Source organism: Labrus mixtus, chromosome 18 (genome assembly GCF_963584025.1).
Source record: "Labrus mixtus chromosome 18, fLabMix1.1, whole genome shotgun sequence".
In the NCBI taxonomy this organism is placed as follows: domain Eukaryota; kingdom Metazoa; phylum Chordata; class Actinopteri; order Labriformes; family Labridae; genus Labrus; species Labrus mixtus.
The window spans coordinates 477,793-493,990 of NC_083629.1; the positions used below are offsets into that span (position 1 = coordinate 477,793).

The 16,198-nt window shown below is 44.5% G+C and overlaps 1 protein-coding gene across 1 annotated transcript in view; it reads right to left on the reverse strand.

Annotated features, from left to right (window-relative positions):
- Positions 1-1,045: 1,045 nt before the first annotated feature.
- Positions 1,046-16,198, reverse strand: part of kiaa1109 (KIAA1109 ortholog) — a 77,683-nt gene continuing 62,530 nt past the window's right edge. The window contains exons 76-91 of the mRNA XM_061062726.1: positions 15,965-16,104; positions 10,753-10,948; positions 9,651-9,851; positions 9,293-9,469; positions 8,609-8,752; positions 7,882-8,124; positions 7,515-7,668; positions 6,295-6,452; positions 5,657-5,846; positions 5,303-5,520; positions 4,752-5,003; positions 4,426-4,629; positions 3,823-4,017; positions 3,089-3,223; positions 2,262-2,427; positions 1,046-2,006 (exon numbers count right to left, since the gene is read on the reverse strand). Of these exons, the coding sequence (XP_060918709.1) occupies positions 1,790-2,006; positions 2,262-2,427; positions 3,089-3,223; positions 3,823-4,017; positions 4,426-4,629; positions 4,752-5,003; positions 5,303-5,520; positions 5,657-5,846; positions 6,295-6,452; positions 7,515-7,668; positions 7,882-8,124; positions 8,609-8,752; positions 9,293-9,469; positions 9,651-9,851; positions 10,753-10,948; positions 15,965-16,104 (2,990 nt within the window). The 3' untranslated portion in view covers positions 1,046-1,789. The remainder of the gene's footprint in view (positions 2,007-2,261; positions 2,428-3,088; positions 3,224-3,822; positions 4,018-4,425; positions 4,630-4,751; positions 5,004-5,302; positions 5,521-5,656; positions 5,847-6,294; positions 6,453-7,514; positions 7,669-7,881; positions 8,125-8,608; positions 8,753-9,292; positions 9,470-9,650; positions 9,852-10,752; positions 10,949-15,964; positions 16,105-16,198) is intronic.

Consider the following 16,198-nt stretch of genomic DNA (forward strand, 5'->3'; position numbering starts at 1 on the left):
TGGTCACATGTGGAATAGAAATCACTTCAAAGACAAGTTTGTGCAGCAGGCGGAATAAAAATAAGAATTGATGAACGGCCCAGGCAAGCAGAAGCAAAGAGTTGAGTGGGGCTCTCACACTGTGCTGTCGGGGCTTCCTCAGGTGACACTGCTGTACTCTAACTGCAGACATCACAAAGGAAACGTGCTGCTCTCTGCTTCTTCACTCAGCCAATATGCTCTTCCTTTCCAGCCAAAACATAAAAAATGCAAAACCTTAGCATGGAACCAAAAGTAGAACATAGTTCATGGTGAGTACACACACACACACACGTACACACGTACACGCGCACGCGCGCACGCACACACACACACACACAGTTAAGACATAAGATGGTTTGGATTGTATTCTGATATTTAAAAGATTAAACACATGACTAAGTGAAGCAAACACATGCACACATTAAAATATCCAAAAGGTGATCACAGCCAGAAGAAAATGCTGCTGTCCATTAAAGCTTTGTTTGAATGTCACAGCCAGACAGTCACACATAGTCATGCATTTTCTAAGGACAAGAGCAGCATGTAAATAAAATCAAAATGATACCCTATCGCTCTTCAATAGGTTTTCAAAAGGGACAAATAAAGAAAAATGTCAAAACTGACATGTGTGTGAAGATCTAAAACACCGGGTAGTATTTGTGGATCCTGCCTGTCTGGCAGATACTCATACTTTGTAACTCTGCCTTTTTTTTTACTATACATTATAAATCTATAAATTTAACTAATAAGAGATGGATGATGGGAAAGATGTCTTCAAGATCTTCAACTTTAAACACAAAAAGATCCAGAATGATCCTTACTACTATGACATCACCAGTTGTATTTTCTTCACTCTTTTAAAACCACTGAAGAAAATATATTTTCAATGAGTGAGTAGAAATAATCTTTACAGGAAAACTCATCTTGATGCTAAAATCATTGGATGGAGTCTTTGTAAAATGAAGGTTACTGTCTTTAAAAAAAAAGTTGTAACACTTCAAAAGAAAACGCCAAACTTCATCTATAATTAAATGGCAATATTTTTTATTACCGGTAAGTAAGGAAATCAGCACATTTAAGAAAGGTATTATACACACTGGTTCTGCTGTTTGAATTTTAAAAAAAGAGACAAAATGAAGCTTGACACAACAAGCTAATACATGTTATAGACTTTGCATTTCACATAACCATAAATAGTAGTCTTGGTTAAAATTATAATTACAACTTTATTTCATCCTCATGACAAAGTGGTTGATGTGCAGTAACCTCCCAGAATTTATTTGTTCACATAAAAAAAAAAGAATAATAAAAAAAGAATCAAGAACACCGTCACTGAACTATTCTTAAATATCTTAATACTACATAAGCATATCTAGCACGTGTTCCATGGGAAACAATGAAGGCAATGGTTTAAGAAATCATTTCTCATGAAATATTTGTGAGCCTTAAAATAAACTTTCAAGCAATTTCAGAAAGGTCATTAACAACAGGTAAAAGAGGCAGGGTTTTACAATTAAAGCTGTCAAATAAAAACTAATATTTGCTACTTTGTTCAAAATATACAGAAAATAAGATTGGTGCAAAACGCTTCAGTCGGAGCCGCTAGTGGTTTGGACCACAGTAAACAACTATGCTGAATTTCACAATGTGTAGTAGGAACAACAAGTGTGACAAAAATGTTGTACAGCATTTTCATCAGCCTTTGTAATCCAGTGTCGTGAGCGTAAAGAACGTTTGCACAGCTTGAATACAGTGGTATGAGTGTTCCTCAGTGATCCTCTTTGTCTCTGCCTTTCTTTTCTTTCTCGTCCTGCAGGGCGGTGCCCAGCTTCTTGATCAGCACCGACAAAACCTTGTCCAATGGATCCATCACACCCCTCTGCAGCCACTTGGGAATTGTAGTCCTGGCATGGTGGAAGCCCAGTTTTTGTAAGATGTAGTCCACACCAACTGGGTCGATCTTTCGTCCGGTCCAGGAGATGAGCCTGAAACAGAGGGGACATGCAGGTTTGTCAAGGCTAAACACATTACTGACTACATGTGTTTTTGATTTGGAGACGAGTGCTATGTCAATTAGTAACTATAAAAAATGTGCACTCTGTCATAGAGGCTCACACAGTGTCTCTTCTTTGTTTCCTCCTCTGTTTCAATAAGCATTATGACTCGTTTTCACTCCGTCACGAGAGGTCATGCGTCCAGAAACTTTACAAGTGCTTGTGGTGCGATGAGGCGGAGCTGACCTGAGAGTGGGCTCCAGGTGCCAGGTGTTGCACATGAACTCCCTCCAGTCCACGGTGGTGTAGTTAATGCCGTCATCGTTGTCCTTGTCTGAGGAGCTGTCGTCATGCAGGGCCGTCGGGCTCTTCTGGCCAGGCCGAGCCATAAACGCCCGTGGAGCGAAAAGGGCTGAGGACACAAGCAGAGGAAGAAGACGATGACATGGCTGTTTCCCACGATGCACTGCTCTGATGTTTTCTTGTTAATATGGCAAAAACATTTCTTAACATCAAACATTCTTTTTTAATAAATATCCATGCGAGCAGAACTAACACCTTGATAAGAAGGATAAAGAAATGAAATGTGTCCTACTATCAGGATTAAACTAACTGATGACAGCTTGCCTTTTGCTTTCTCCTTAGCTGCAAAATAAATAGAATAAAGGTGTAGCACTATTTACATTTGTATGAAGAACGCCTGGTAACTTGAGTAAAAAGTGCAGCATTTCTAATCATTTACAATCTAACAATAGAAATCCCATTAAAGTGCTGCCTGCATTGTGCTCTCTGACCCCCCACCGTGTGAAAATAACACACACAGCTTCCTGGGTTTCATGCTGTTTTCAAATGAGATCAACAGCATACAAACAGATTCAAAGGAACACAAGCTGACAGATGTAGTTCATCTTATTATTTCTACTTGGCTTCTTGCAAGAAACTTTGTAGGTTCTTTTTATCTTTTAATAGAATCATTTTAATTGCTAGATGTGTTGATGATGACTCGGGTGAACATCGTTCTACACTGCTGAGTTAATCTCTGACTGAATGGATAAACGAGTGTTGTGAAGAACCTTTCTCCTTCTCCTTCAGGTATGCAGACACCAGGTCATGAAGAAACATGATGAGCTCCGCGTCCATGGTGACACAGATGTGGTCTGTGAATTCTGTCACCACGCTGCACTCCACTTTGGGCTTGCTGTTGGAGTCTGGAACACATAAATCAATTGAATTTACTTCAAATCAATGATGCTAATGATTCAGCATTGTACATTTTACTTCAGCATTGAAATGCGCTTTCATTATGCTGTAAGCCTCAACTTTGACTTAAGTGTGTCCCAAGGGGAACTTGTCTTTCAGCAAAGTCAAACTATGCAACAGATGGAGAACAGGTACAGGTTGATCGTGAACAAACAGGGTCAGACTGTTACCTGTTAGAACTGGTTTACTAATGTACATTTTTGCTTTGAGGGTAGGAGCTCATGTTCTCCATAAAAAGTTTGAATAGGAAACTAGAAATAGCTCAAGCTTTAATGGAACATTAGAGACTGTGTGCTTTGTGTATACAAGGAGTCTGCAGGAAGCCAAAGGAGAGGGCAGTTACTTTGAACCAGGTTGAAAACAATAACTGATTTCTGCAGCAAATTGATGACATAGTGCTGAGACAGTCAATGAACAAAGATTTACTGACTATTTATGAAAAAAGATTCAAGTCTGACTCTTAAATGCAAAACCTGAACTAATGCTTTATTGCTTTTATTCCCTTATGTGCCTTTATGTCACATTATTTTCTGGAATCAGGTCCTACCTGTTAGAGACGGTTCATCAGGATCTTGGACGTGGATGGACTTGAAATCCAGTTGCATTCTTGGCAGAGCAAAGATTGTCTCAGTTTCATGGTTATAGCTAGAGGAGCTCCGGAAGCTGCTCAGCAGACTGGAGCTTTTGGCAGCGGCTCCGCTCTCTTGGTTGTTGGCTTCAACATTCCTGAGCAGGTTCAACTCTAAAACAAGATATAAGATGTGTTTAATATATATATATATTTTATTTTTTTAAGCTGAAAGTCTCGTTCACACGTCTGTGCTTTGTTAAACATCGTCTGAACTTATTTTGCATTTATGATAACAGGCAACAGCTGCAAAGGAAGGCAGACAGACTTCCACAGAGCCTGAGAAGATAGTCACAATAAAGTCATCTGCTGCACTCAGTTCCTATTTTTTTAAATACTTAATTATCAAGGAAAGTACATTTTACACATTTTTATATAATTACTGAACTTCCACATCAGTCTGGCATACTTATAACATATGAACTGGTAAATACTGCACTGGCATTGGTTGAAAAGAGAAAGTATATAAATGTGATATATTTAAGAAACACAATTAAAATGTATTATGCAGAACATGGTTACCTTCATTCCTCATGGCAGTGACATAGTTGAACCATTCTTTGACTGTGGCGACACCATGTGGGGGGTTTTCATGACGCCGCCGGGTTATTTTGGTTATAGTGGCCATCGGGCTTTCAAGTGCACCACAAGGTTTCGTCACCATCGTGTTGTGACCAAGATGGAAATCCAGTGTTTGAACAATGTAGGTAGAATCATCTTGTGAGCCTGGGTGTGACAGAAATAATACTTAGTGCGAAAGTGTACATTATACATCTGAACACCAATATGTCATATGTTTAGATCATATTTCTATTCCATTTATACAATAGAAGAACATTTTGTCCCACCATCCTCCCAGATCTTCTGTGCCTCTGTCCAAAAGGCGATGTTGGGCTCTTCCAGGTGGAACAGAGCCCACGACTTAGAGCGGAAGTTAGGTCCGTGGAAGCAGGCCAGGGTCATGTGGTTGCCATGGAGGCTCATTGAACCGCCCAGCTGCACAGCGTCCTCAGGAAGAGGCATCTGGAAGAGGGAGATGTGGCACCCGGCGATTACCTTCAGCACCCCAGGCCAGTGGCGATGATGGGCTGCATCCATGTCTGTGTGACAAAGACAGTTAGGAGACACAGAAGCAGGGAGAGGGAGGCATAAAAAAACATGAAGCATGCAGCTAGTTCTCATTTACTATGTTCAGGTTTTGATGCATTAATGCTTTGTATATGCATGCTGCTTAAGCTTTTTGGTTTGAATTATCACCTGATCATGTTTGATTACATTCAGTTCATAACTTAACATCAGTATAACAAATGAGTCTCATATAAATTAGTTTACTGTAACCAGTATGACTGCCTGAATACCTTTTCATGCCAGTCTGCAGTATAAAAAAGGGCACACTTACACAGTTCTGCAGATCCTTTCTCAGTGTTGATGACGGGGGTTTTGGGAGGAATATAGGGGCCAGGGCCCCAGGTAGAGAGGGCACGCTTGCTGGTGTCGAATTGCTGAGTGAAAAACTCCTGCAGTTTCATGCCTATCTTGATGAGGTCTGGTGTGGTGGAGCGTGAAATGATCACCTGGAAAATGTCCCACTGCAAGTCTCCATGGACAAAGATCTCACTGGGAGCACAGAAGGAGAATGTGGAGAGAAGGAAAAGGTGAGACATGGGAACATTAAAGTTTAACATGGTTCAGATGGTAGACAACCTTAATAAAGAAGGCTCTATGATAAGGTCCTGATGACATAATTTCATACCTTTTCTCTGATAGGCTAGTGTCAACAGTGCACAGATTGACCTTCCACTCATCCTGTAGCTGCAGATCAGCATTGCTGAAAACTCCCATTAGAATACTGGAGCCCATGTAGTCCACACGGGCCTCTGTGGATCCCATGGTGATCTGGATCTTATGACTAGGTTGCTGGTTGGGGTGCTCAGAGATGTGGGCTAGGAAACAGACAGTCATTGGTGAATCATTTGTTTTTGTCAATGTGTTTCTTTGTTTTAAGCTCTAAATCCCAATTTAAGTTATAGGATTACACTTTATTTTAAATGACTCTTTATAGAAGAATTAAGTGGCAACATATCATGGAAGTAGCAATCAAACTGGATAAAAGGCATGATTTGACAAAAGTAATGTATGCATGCATGTTCTAAATTAGTTTAACTACACACCAAATGCCATGCAGAACGTAAATATTTATTCATACATTTAAAGTAGAGAAATGTGAGTCTATATCGAAGTCTGTATTTTACTGCTGGCTCCGAGCATTGTGTGAAAATTCTACACTGAACTCTGGCTCAGGTACACATTCACACTCTGCTAGAACATTAGCTGCTAATGAGTTGTGGGGAAAACAGCATACGTGTGAGGGTTGATTCTTTGTTTACTTACAGACCATCTCCAGGGTGTTCACGTCTATATTACCACCCACCACCCCGCCCTTGGAGTCCAGCTTGGAACGTCCGAGGCCCACAGACATGCTGATCTCTCGGTCCCGGTTGCTGCCTACAGACAGTCGGCCCTGACTCTTCAGCCCGCTGGTGGTCCAGCTGCAGAGGTAAACACAACTGTGAGCAGTCCTGAAACGCTGCTGAATAATGCACAAGTGCTCTCTATGAAACATAAATGAGTCTCATTGGGAGAACTTCCACTGGAAACATCACTGGTTACTGCGGCTTTATCTTATGTGTTCTCAGTTTGGAAATCTCAGCTACTGTATATGTTTACTATATGATGACGGAAGAACATTTTGAAGTTCCTGATTATTTAACATAGACCTGGAGAGTGCTAGTGTTCTCTGACTGGAAGAGGAAAACGTCTAGAGACGTAGATGATGCTCAGGGAGCCCACAGACTTCCAGAGGCAGAGATGATTTTTACTTTATGATGACATAGAGCTCATGAAACAGTCCTGTCTTAGTTATGAGAGTGTTTTATCTGGAATGTCTTGAATCCTCCCCCAGCTGTAAAGAATAAAGCTCTGACAGCAATCTACCTTGGTAAACAGTAACACACATATCAGAGATGAATCAAGTCTGTAAGAGTCAACTGATCAATGAATCAGTAGCAGCAGGGAGAGACCCAAGAGACATAGTTGTACAGCAGTATTGCAGCTGAATATTCCATTAAAGGTAAGTTAATGATTCTCAAAATGTTAAGTCCTGAACATTTTTCAGCTTACATGTATACCTTCACCTCCGCTTACTCCATAGATCCTTCTTAAAAACATTTATGTGATTTACTCAAACAAGCACACAGCTCAATTATCTACATATATAGCTTGTTTTATCATTAACAGTTATTCTTAATGAATCCCTCCCAGACTCATTTCATCGTTTTTTTCCCTATTTGAGATTCTGAGTAATCTTTAGCAAAAGTTCAAAGAATCTTTATGCACAATCCCTTAGAGCGGCCAAGAAACTGGTGTCTGTTTATACAGAAATATTTGTTTTAAACTCTTGCATCATGTGATGTTTTTGCGTAGAGGGTCATTTTGTTTTATTAAACATTTGAAAAAAATACATAATGTAGTACATTATTTAGATAAATCTGATTTAACAAGATGGGTATTAAAGCCTCTACCCTGAAGGCGTGCACACTCTGTTCACTTACGTATTGTTTCCCATGACGTTGCTCATGTTCATTTGGACGGTGAGTTGTTTTAAGTTGATAGCAAATACCACCAGAGTCTCCCACGGCGAGCCCTGCTGGCCTGCTGCCTTTCCATTTTTACTGAAGGATGGAGTGGATGTTTTTGTCACAGAATCTTGAAGAGAAGAATTAAAGGTTATGATCCGGACAGGATTCTGCATCTTATGGCAACACTGCATTGTTTATTTTTAAATGTTGTTTGATATCTGAACTCTTCTTCTGTATTCAACACATCCTGACTTGCAGCAAAAGAGTAAAATCATGTCTTTTGGTAACTAAGCATGACATTTGAGTTCTTACTGGAAATACCAGGAGTGTTGCTAATTACCTCTCCTAGGAGCAGCCGAGTCTGACACACTCCTGGTGCGTCCAGGAGCAGGGGACTTGAGGTGACCCAGCCCCGGAGACATGTTGCTTCCAGTGGAGTGCTCTGAAAAGACGTTGGGGGATTGAGGCATGTGCTGCGTCGCTGTGCTTCCATCCCAGGTCCTCCAGTAAGCTTTCCGGCAGGACTCGGGGGACAGATGCTGGGTGATGTTTTCAGCCGAGTCAGGGGTGGCAGGGCCAGAGGCTGGTGAAGGGTATGGAGAAAAAAGCAGTAAAAATGTTAACACAGAGCAGACAGGAACTGTCGGCTGAAGGAAGATCAGCCAGGTGGGAAATAAAAAGGAATACAAGCTATACATTCAGCAATTAAACCGAAGAAGGCAATCATTCATCATGTGCAAACATTTGATTTATTCTTTGTCGTACTTGAAGACCATGTTAAAATATATACGTTTCATTTTCTAAAGCTTCCACAGCAGCAAGAAGGTCTATATAAGGCAAATACAAAACAGACACTAGAAAACTAGAACAACTTAAAACAGTCAGAAAGACAGGGAAGCTTACACTTTATTGAGAAAGATAACTCTTAACAAAAACAACCTTCTTAATTGTAGATGTTTTTTTTCACAACAGTAGAGTGATGAAGAAATTCCATACTTCTTTAACACATGCATGCACGCACGCACGCACGCACGCACGCACGCGCCAGTAAGTGGTCAAAAAGTCACCTGGAACTGGAAGGTTGATTGTCTGGTCTCCCAAGAAGAGGCGTCTGGCAATACTTCTACGGTACCAGGCTCTCGGGAAGGCAAGAATCTCACTCAGGCGCCTCATGTCGTACTTGAAGGAGGCGGAGCCAATGTCACACACAGCTAAGGGGAAATATGACGTTTGATTATATGTGAGGCACAACTTTGAAAAAGGCTCTTCAGTGCAAAGTTTGACTTGAGCACATGCTCCAAAGATTCAATCTATGGGGATTGGGAAGGTGAATGTTTTAATCAGTCATGCTCCTCAGTCTCATTTCTATGCTTGTGAAAGCTTCATTCATTACTTCATGTATAAAACAAGGTGACGTGAAATCAAGTTTCCAACAGAGCTGATGATGAAGCTCTTTGACTGTGCCAAATACTGTATGTTATATCCCCTGAAGATTCTGCACTCTACATTCAGTTTTATTATCCCAAATAAATATTCAGAGGGACTCAATAAAGCTGTCTGTGAACATTTAACACACCGCAATGGCTTTCAAAATGTCACGGATACTCTGACCTATCCTGTTTGAGCTAGAGCAACAGGAAGTTAATGAAAGAGATTTACTAAAGGACGGCATTCAAAATCACACCATCAGTCAGAATGATCTATGGCATGTCTTTGGCATGAGAAGTGTTTTTCTGGTGCTGACAACGTACCTGAGATGTTGATGAGGGTGGTGTCCATTTTACCACCTTTAGGAGGAATGAAGCTTTCAATGAAGACGGGGCCCCCACTACGCCTCATCCTGGATAGGCTGACCTTCACAAACTCCAGGTTAATACTGAGAGAGTCTTTTCTCCCTGTTACTGAAGAAGGCTCTTCATCGACAGTACCTGAAAGAACAAGATGAATAACACTAAATATTCTACAACAAGTGGCACAAGAGTATGCTATACATGTACAACAATAACATTTTGTTTCTGCAAAAATCAATATTAGTGATGAGGTTAGAAACTATGCATGTCATGAGACACTGCAGCCCTGTGCCATAAGCCAATATGAACCCTTCCATACCTAAGGGCCCTGGACCAGGAGGCAGGCCTGTGACGGCAGATTTCTGCTTTCCAGCGCCATAAGGATGGAAAACATAGAGGGAGAAGTCAGACATGCAGGCAGTAAAGCTGAGGCCTGAGGAGTTACTGGGGGGCCCGGTTAGGTCTGACTGGCTGCTGCTGTGGCGGCTCCTGCCCAGAGGGCTCCCCAGCAGTGGTGATGCTGAAAGGAGACAGGGGTGGAAAAGAGTAGTTAAGAGAAGCAGTCACATATAGTTGGTATTAATTATGTAATACATGCCCATTTGCAAGTCCTCTGTCAATAATAGCCTGTATGACAAATGTCTTTCAATAATATGTTTTAGAACAGGGAGGAGTGGGCTGATTAGACAAGTGACATGTCTTCTAAAAAGTGAATGCATCTCATGTATTTTAAAGAGGACATATTATAGCCCTTCTCTACCTTTTCAAAGAGTCTAAATGACTGGTGGTCTAAATGAAACATCTGTGCTGTGCTTTGGTCAAAATATAACATGAATCAAGCACCAGAGGAGGTTTGTGACCCTGTATAAACCAGCTCTCTCAGAACGCTCCGTTTTGGTATGTGTGTCTCTTTAAATTCAATGAGCCCCCCCTGAGTTTTGCCTGTAGACATCACTCCTCTGTAGCAAGAATAAAAATGGCGGACCTGTGTAAAAGTTTTGTTCTAGGCTGGGGGTGGAGTTCATAGTTGTAGATATCAGGGGAGGGGAGGGGATTTTTTTTTACCAGAATCCCACTGTGATGTCACAAGGAGAGCAAATTTGAAAGGGAGCATTTGTCTCTGTGTTTTAAGACTTATGCAGACCACAAACAAAGGACTGAATGGGCTTATGTGAATGGGTTTTGAGTGTTGGCAAAACTAGACAGCAGTTTATTAACCATTTAGTTTGTCTACAGTTTAATTATTGTTTAAAGCAAACTGAAAAGTATCTGTACATATGTCTGGACTAAATAAACAATACAGTCTGAGATGCACTACAGAAAAAAACAACATCTTTAAAGTGATTGATTACAACTGTTTTGGTCATGAGGATCTATGATCTAGAGGAAGAAAGTGATTTCAGCAGTGATGCTCGACAGACCTTTACTGGGAGGTGGTTTAGGGTTGTGTTGTGATGGTGGAGTGGAAGAAGGAGAATGAGATCCCTCAGTCGGATGGGCTCCTGTTGGGGTCTCTAGTTCTCCACGGTTAGAGGAGAAGACCAAATCCAAAGAAGGAAGTTTGAGCATGCACTCCACCCTGGACATCGGCAGGCAGCTGAAGCGGATCTGAGAGGGCTGAGGACAAAAATGATCACGGATGATTCGGTCTAAATATCGTACTTCAGTGCAGGGTGTGTAAATATCGAGATGCATGGCTTTACAGGTTGATGTTTAACAAACTCACTGAGGAGACCCAATTAATACTGGAAAAGCAAAATGAAAATAGCCTCCATTGATTATATTTAGTTTTTGTTTTATTTCACATTTTATTAACATACATAGCTCCAAAAATGTGGAAAGTTAAATCTGCTTTTGTGTACACTAAAGGTTAAGACGTCTGCTATGTTGGAAAGGGTCTAAATCCTTTTCATTTTCAAACAGTTGCATACATTTTTGGGAGTGTCAATAAATTAATGAATTCTAAAGTTATGTGAAATAATTCTACAAAATAAAGCAGAGGTTCCATGCAATAAAGGAACAATATGTAACACTGACACGTAGCATTTAAAATAGGTAATTTCTTATTTCAAACAGCTTTTGTGGAAAGATGAGTTGCTAGTACATCCTGAAGTTTTTTCTCAATGGAAAGACTGAAACATGTCCTAAAACTTCACAACTATAAACTAATATCATAATTATCTTACAGAATTCAATACAATGATTGACAAGCCAATCGACCTATCCATAGGATTACATTCAAATTTAAAAAATAGGGCATTCATATCTGAAAACGTATTTATCTCATTATTTAACTGTAATGAACTGTTCTATTTCATCCCTGCTGACCGCCAGAGGCAGTGCTTAAAGCACAGAATATTCCCTTCGCACATGCGCAGTTCGAGTATGTATACCAACAATGTCACTTGTGACCCCTGGATGACCCGAGAGAGGTTATATCTTCCGGTGTCATCCGGGGTTCTGTTCCTTTTTTCTTCTCGCGTGCAGTTTGCATCTACTCCTACAGCATTAGCCGAAACTAATTGTATGGAACTTACTAGAAGGAAAAACAAAAGAACAACATTTGTTGAACTACTTAATAACAGTCGCTGGTAGCCTTGGGACCGTGTTGGTCGGAGCAGCAAAGTTTTCGCCCTCCAAGGGCTGCGATCGGCCGTCCAACCCTCTTTAGGGAACGGTTTGTTTTGTTTGTACCTGACCTCTACGGACGTAAGGTACGTGTTTCGTTTTCTTGAAATTTCCTGGCAAATTAGTGGCTGTGTTCGCCGAAGCTAATTAGCCAAAGTTTAAGTTTGTGTTTACAATCCTTGACGGTGAAGGCAGCGTTGCGCTTCCCGCTCCCGGTACCGGTGGGTAGCCTACTTTGTTTATTCTGTAACTCTATATTATTACCCTAGCCAGCTGTGGTTTCTAAAGCGCTGAGTGAACGGGTACATTACTTTTGTTGTTTTTAATTATTGCAACCTCTGCCGGTGTAGGCGGCGTAAGCGCCCTCTTCTCCCGGCTTACGGTGCCGGAATTGTTTGCCTAGCGGCAGCTAACTATTTGTAGGCTACCATTAGTTACTATCAAGCCTCTGCTGGGGAAGGCATCGTTTGCGCCCCCTCTCCCAGTTTATGGTGTGATGCTAAATTGCCTGTAGCATCCGTGCTTGGGCTGACTGCAATTTAAAGTTAAACGGAGCAGTCACTCAAACCTTTGCTGTTGTAGGCGGCGTCCGCGCCCCCTTCCCTCAGCTTACGGTTGTGTTGGCCTAGTTCACGGTCGCATCCGAACCGGAGCAAATCACTGTCGTGACAGCTAGTCACTCCTACATCTGCTGTGCAGGCTGCATTTATGCCCTCTTCCCTCAGCTTACGGTAGCGTCTGCCACAATGGACGAGTGTCATTATTGTCCTGCCTGAGGAGTTTCTCTTCAGGCTGATGATGGCCATGACCTATGCCCGATGTGCCTCAGTCCTGACCACCTGACGGAGGGTCTTTCGGAAAGCCCATGCATGAACTGCAGCTACATGCCTCGAGCACTGAGAGCTGCGAGATTGGCGCAGGTTGGGCCCTCGGTAGGCGAGGGTGACCTCCCTGCATCAGTCCAGTTGCCTCCAGCCCAACCTAGGCATTCAAGACGACGGGCTGCTCCCGCTGCTGCAGCTGCCCCCTTCAAGAAGAAAGCAAAGACGGAGGGAGTTACATGCCTGTTGGAGAGATACTGGGGCTCACTCCCGTCTCACTCCCGTCTCTCAGCTGACGGTCGAGCCCTGGCTGCCATGCACGAGGCGGCAAGAGTTGGCCTTGATCGGATGCCGGCTGAAGAGCCTACCATCGCCTCCCTCATTGTGTCTCCTGAGGAGGCACTGCGGCCAGCTGTCAGGTGCCCTCGACCCCAGTGTCGCGTCACAGATGACCTTCTCACCAGGGCTTATAATGCTGGAGCGTGTGCTGGCCGTATTGGCAACTCCCTGGCTCACCTCATGTTTGCCCTCTCTGCTTCCCTGCAGGAGGGCGGGGTCGAGGCTTCCTCCATCAGCCTCAGTGATGCATCATTGCAGGCTTTTGCCCTAATGTCAAGGGAACTTGCAAGGATGATGTCCTTCCTGGTTCAAACTCGCCGCCAGGTATGGCTCGCACCAGTCACCCCTGACGGAGGCATGTAGGCGGACCCTCAGGAGCGTTCCGGTGGCACCAGGGGAGCTGTTTGGGTCAGCTGCGCTGGAGCGAACCGTTCAAGCTTGGCAGACTAGGCAGCAGCTTTCGAGTCTGAGCAGAAGCATGCCTCCCCCCAGCAGGCCTAGGGGCCTCTCAACTGCCCCTCGAGCCCACCCACCACCACGGACTCCCTCCACTGGCAGGCATGGGCCTCCGCATCCCCAGCACAGAGGCCGGCCAGGGACTTTTGTGCCAGGGACTTTCGTGGTGCTGCCCACTCGTCCTACAGGCCACCTCAAGCCCCAGATCCTATCGGCCGCCCCTCCAGGGCCTCTACAGGCGGGGGGAACCAAGACTGAGGTTACGGGGCCGGCTGTCCGGTACTTTTCCCACCAGCAGCTCGAATATTGGGCTGCACACGCTTCAGACCCCTGGGTGGTTACCACCTTAACCCACGGGTACAAGCTACAGTACCGATGGCGGCCCCCTTCCTCCGGCCGGGTCAAACACACAGTCATCAGCGACCCGGCAAAAGCCCTAGCGCTGGACCAGGAGTTATCCGCCCTCCTGGCCAAGGACGTAGATCCTCTGTCGCACCACAGAGGCTTCTATTCAACATACTTCCTCGTCTCCCATGTTGCGCAGCTGGGCCTCAAGGTAAACCGGGAGAAAAGTTGTCTAAACCCCTCCCAGACCACGACCTTCATTGGTGTGGCCTTGGACACGACAACCATGAGGGCATGTCCGTCCCCTCACTGTGTGGACGACATTCTGCGCCTCCTTCCCTTATTTCAAAGGAGCAGGTTACTGCACTGTCACGTTCCTGCGTCTCTTGGGCAAGTTAACATCGGTCTCTCCCTGACAGAGGCAACCAGCCCTCTGGGCCAGGATGCACTTGCTTATCCTTGGCCAGAGGGTCTTCTGTATGTCTTCCCGCCGCTTCCTCTGATTTGGCCAACACTTCAGAGAGTGCTTCAAGAGGGTCACAGGATGTTACTGGTGGCCCCCTTCTGGCCAGCAAGGACATGGTTCTCTCTGCTTCACAGACTCTGTCGTGGCACACCGTGGTGCCTCCCCGACAGGCATCGGATCTGGCATCCCAATCCTCAGCGCCTCAAACTGTGGGTTTGGCCGCTGGAGGGCCCGAACCGCTGCTGAGCAGCTGCGTGGACCCTGTCAGGCAGACCACAATGAACGCCAGAGCACCATCCATCCGTCTGCAGTATGACAACAGGTGGAAGCTTTTCTCTGATTGGGGTGTCAGCCGGAGGGAAGACCCGGTCCCTCCTGATGGCCGGTCTCCTTCTACCCTGAGAGTGTATGTAGCGGCAATATCATGTCGACATGCTAGAATCGACAATGGCACAGTAGGGACTCACAATCTAGTGTCCCTCTTTCTTAGGGGGGCTCGGAGGTTGCATCCCCCAAGAGTTCCAAGAACTCCAACATGGGATCTACCCCTGGTGCTGGACGCCCTATGTCAGCCTCCCTTTGAGCCCTTGGCACGGGCAGAGCTGAAGTGGGTGTCATGTAAGACCGCATTCCTACTGGCCATTATTTCAGCGAAGCGCGTCAGTGAGTTACACGCCCTGTCAGTAAGCGCCTGAGGTGGAATCCGGACGGTTCAGGCGTCACTCTATGGCCGAACACAGCATTTCTTCCGAAAGTGCTGGCACGTTCGCACCTCAATTTACGACTGGCACAGTTTAACCCCCCACTGGGAGATGGCGGGGGAAAGCCAGAACTGTTGTGCCCAGTACGGTCCCTGAGAGCCTATGTTGCAGCTACTGCTGGCATTCGGCGGTCAGAACAGCTCTTTCTCTGTTATGGCGGCCCTAATAAAGGTTGCGCTCTCTCGAGACAGCGCCTCTCCCACTGGATCGTGGATGTTATTGGGCATGCATATGGGATGAGTAACCGTCCCCTGCCATCCTGGCGTGAAATGCCACTCTACTAGGAGTGTTTCAACATCGTGGGCTGCCCTGAGGGGCGTACCCCTGGAGGCCATATGTGCCGCTGCCTCATGGGCATCGCCGAACACATTCTCCAGGTTCTACAGGGTGAATGTTGCCACTCCCCATCCACTGGGGGTGACCCTCCTGCCGGAGTCCTCCAATTCTGCTCAATGAGGTAGATAAGCAGGATTCCTCGTGACCTCGTGACGAATGTAACTACGGTTCTATGAATCCCGAATGACCGTCAGAGCGCTCTGTCACTCAGAATCCTCGTGATCCCGCGAGAAGATTCTGTAGGAACAGAACCCCGGATGACACCGGAAGATATAACCTCTCTCGGGTCATCCAGGGGTCACAAGTGACATTGTTGGTATACATATTGTTGGGAATATTCAGTGCTTTAAGCACCGCCTCTGGCGGTCATTCGGGATTCGTAAAACCGTAGTTACATTCGTAACTTTCGTTTTGATATATCAAATGTTGTAAATGCTTTGGAGAAAGTGAGCTGCAAGGATAACACTTCAGTTGTCAGTACCTGGACTCTGACGTAGACGACAACATCGACGGGGAACGATGAGTAGGCAGATGTGGAAGAGGAAACCAGGGAAGTGGTGGATTCCTCCATCTGCTCTACAGTATCAAAATGACCCATGTCCTCCTCCTGGGAAGCCACAGCTAATGGGATGTTCACAAAAAAAAACACAACAACATTCACCTTAAATTCTTGGGACAAAAAAAGACTTTAATGCACAAGCCCTCTCACAAGGGG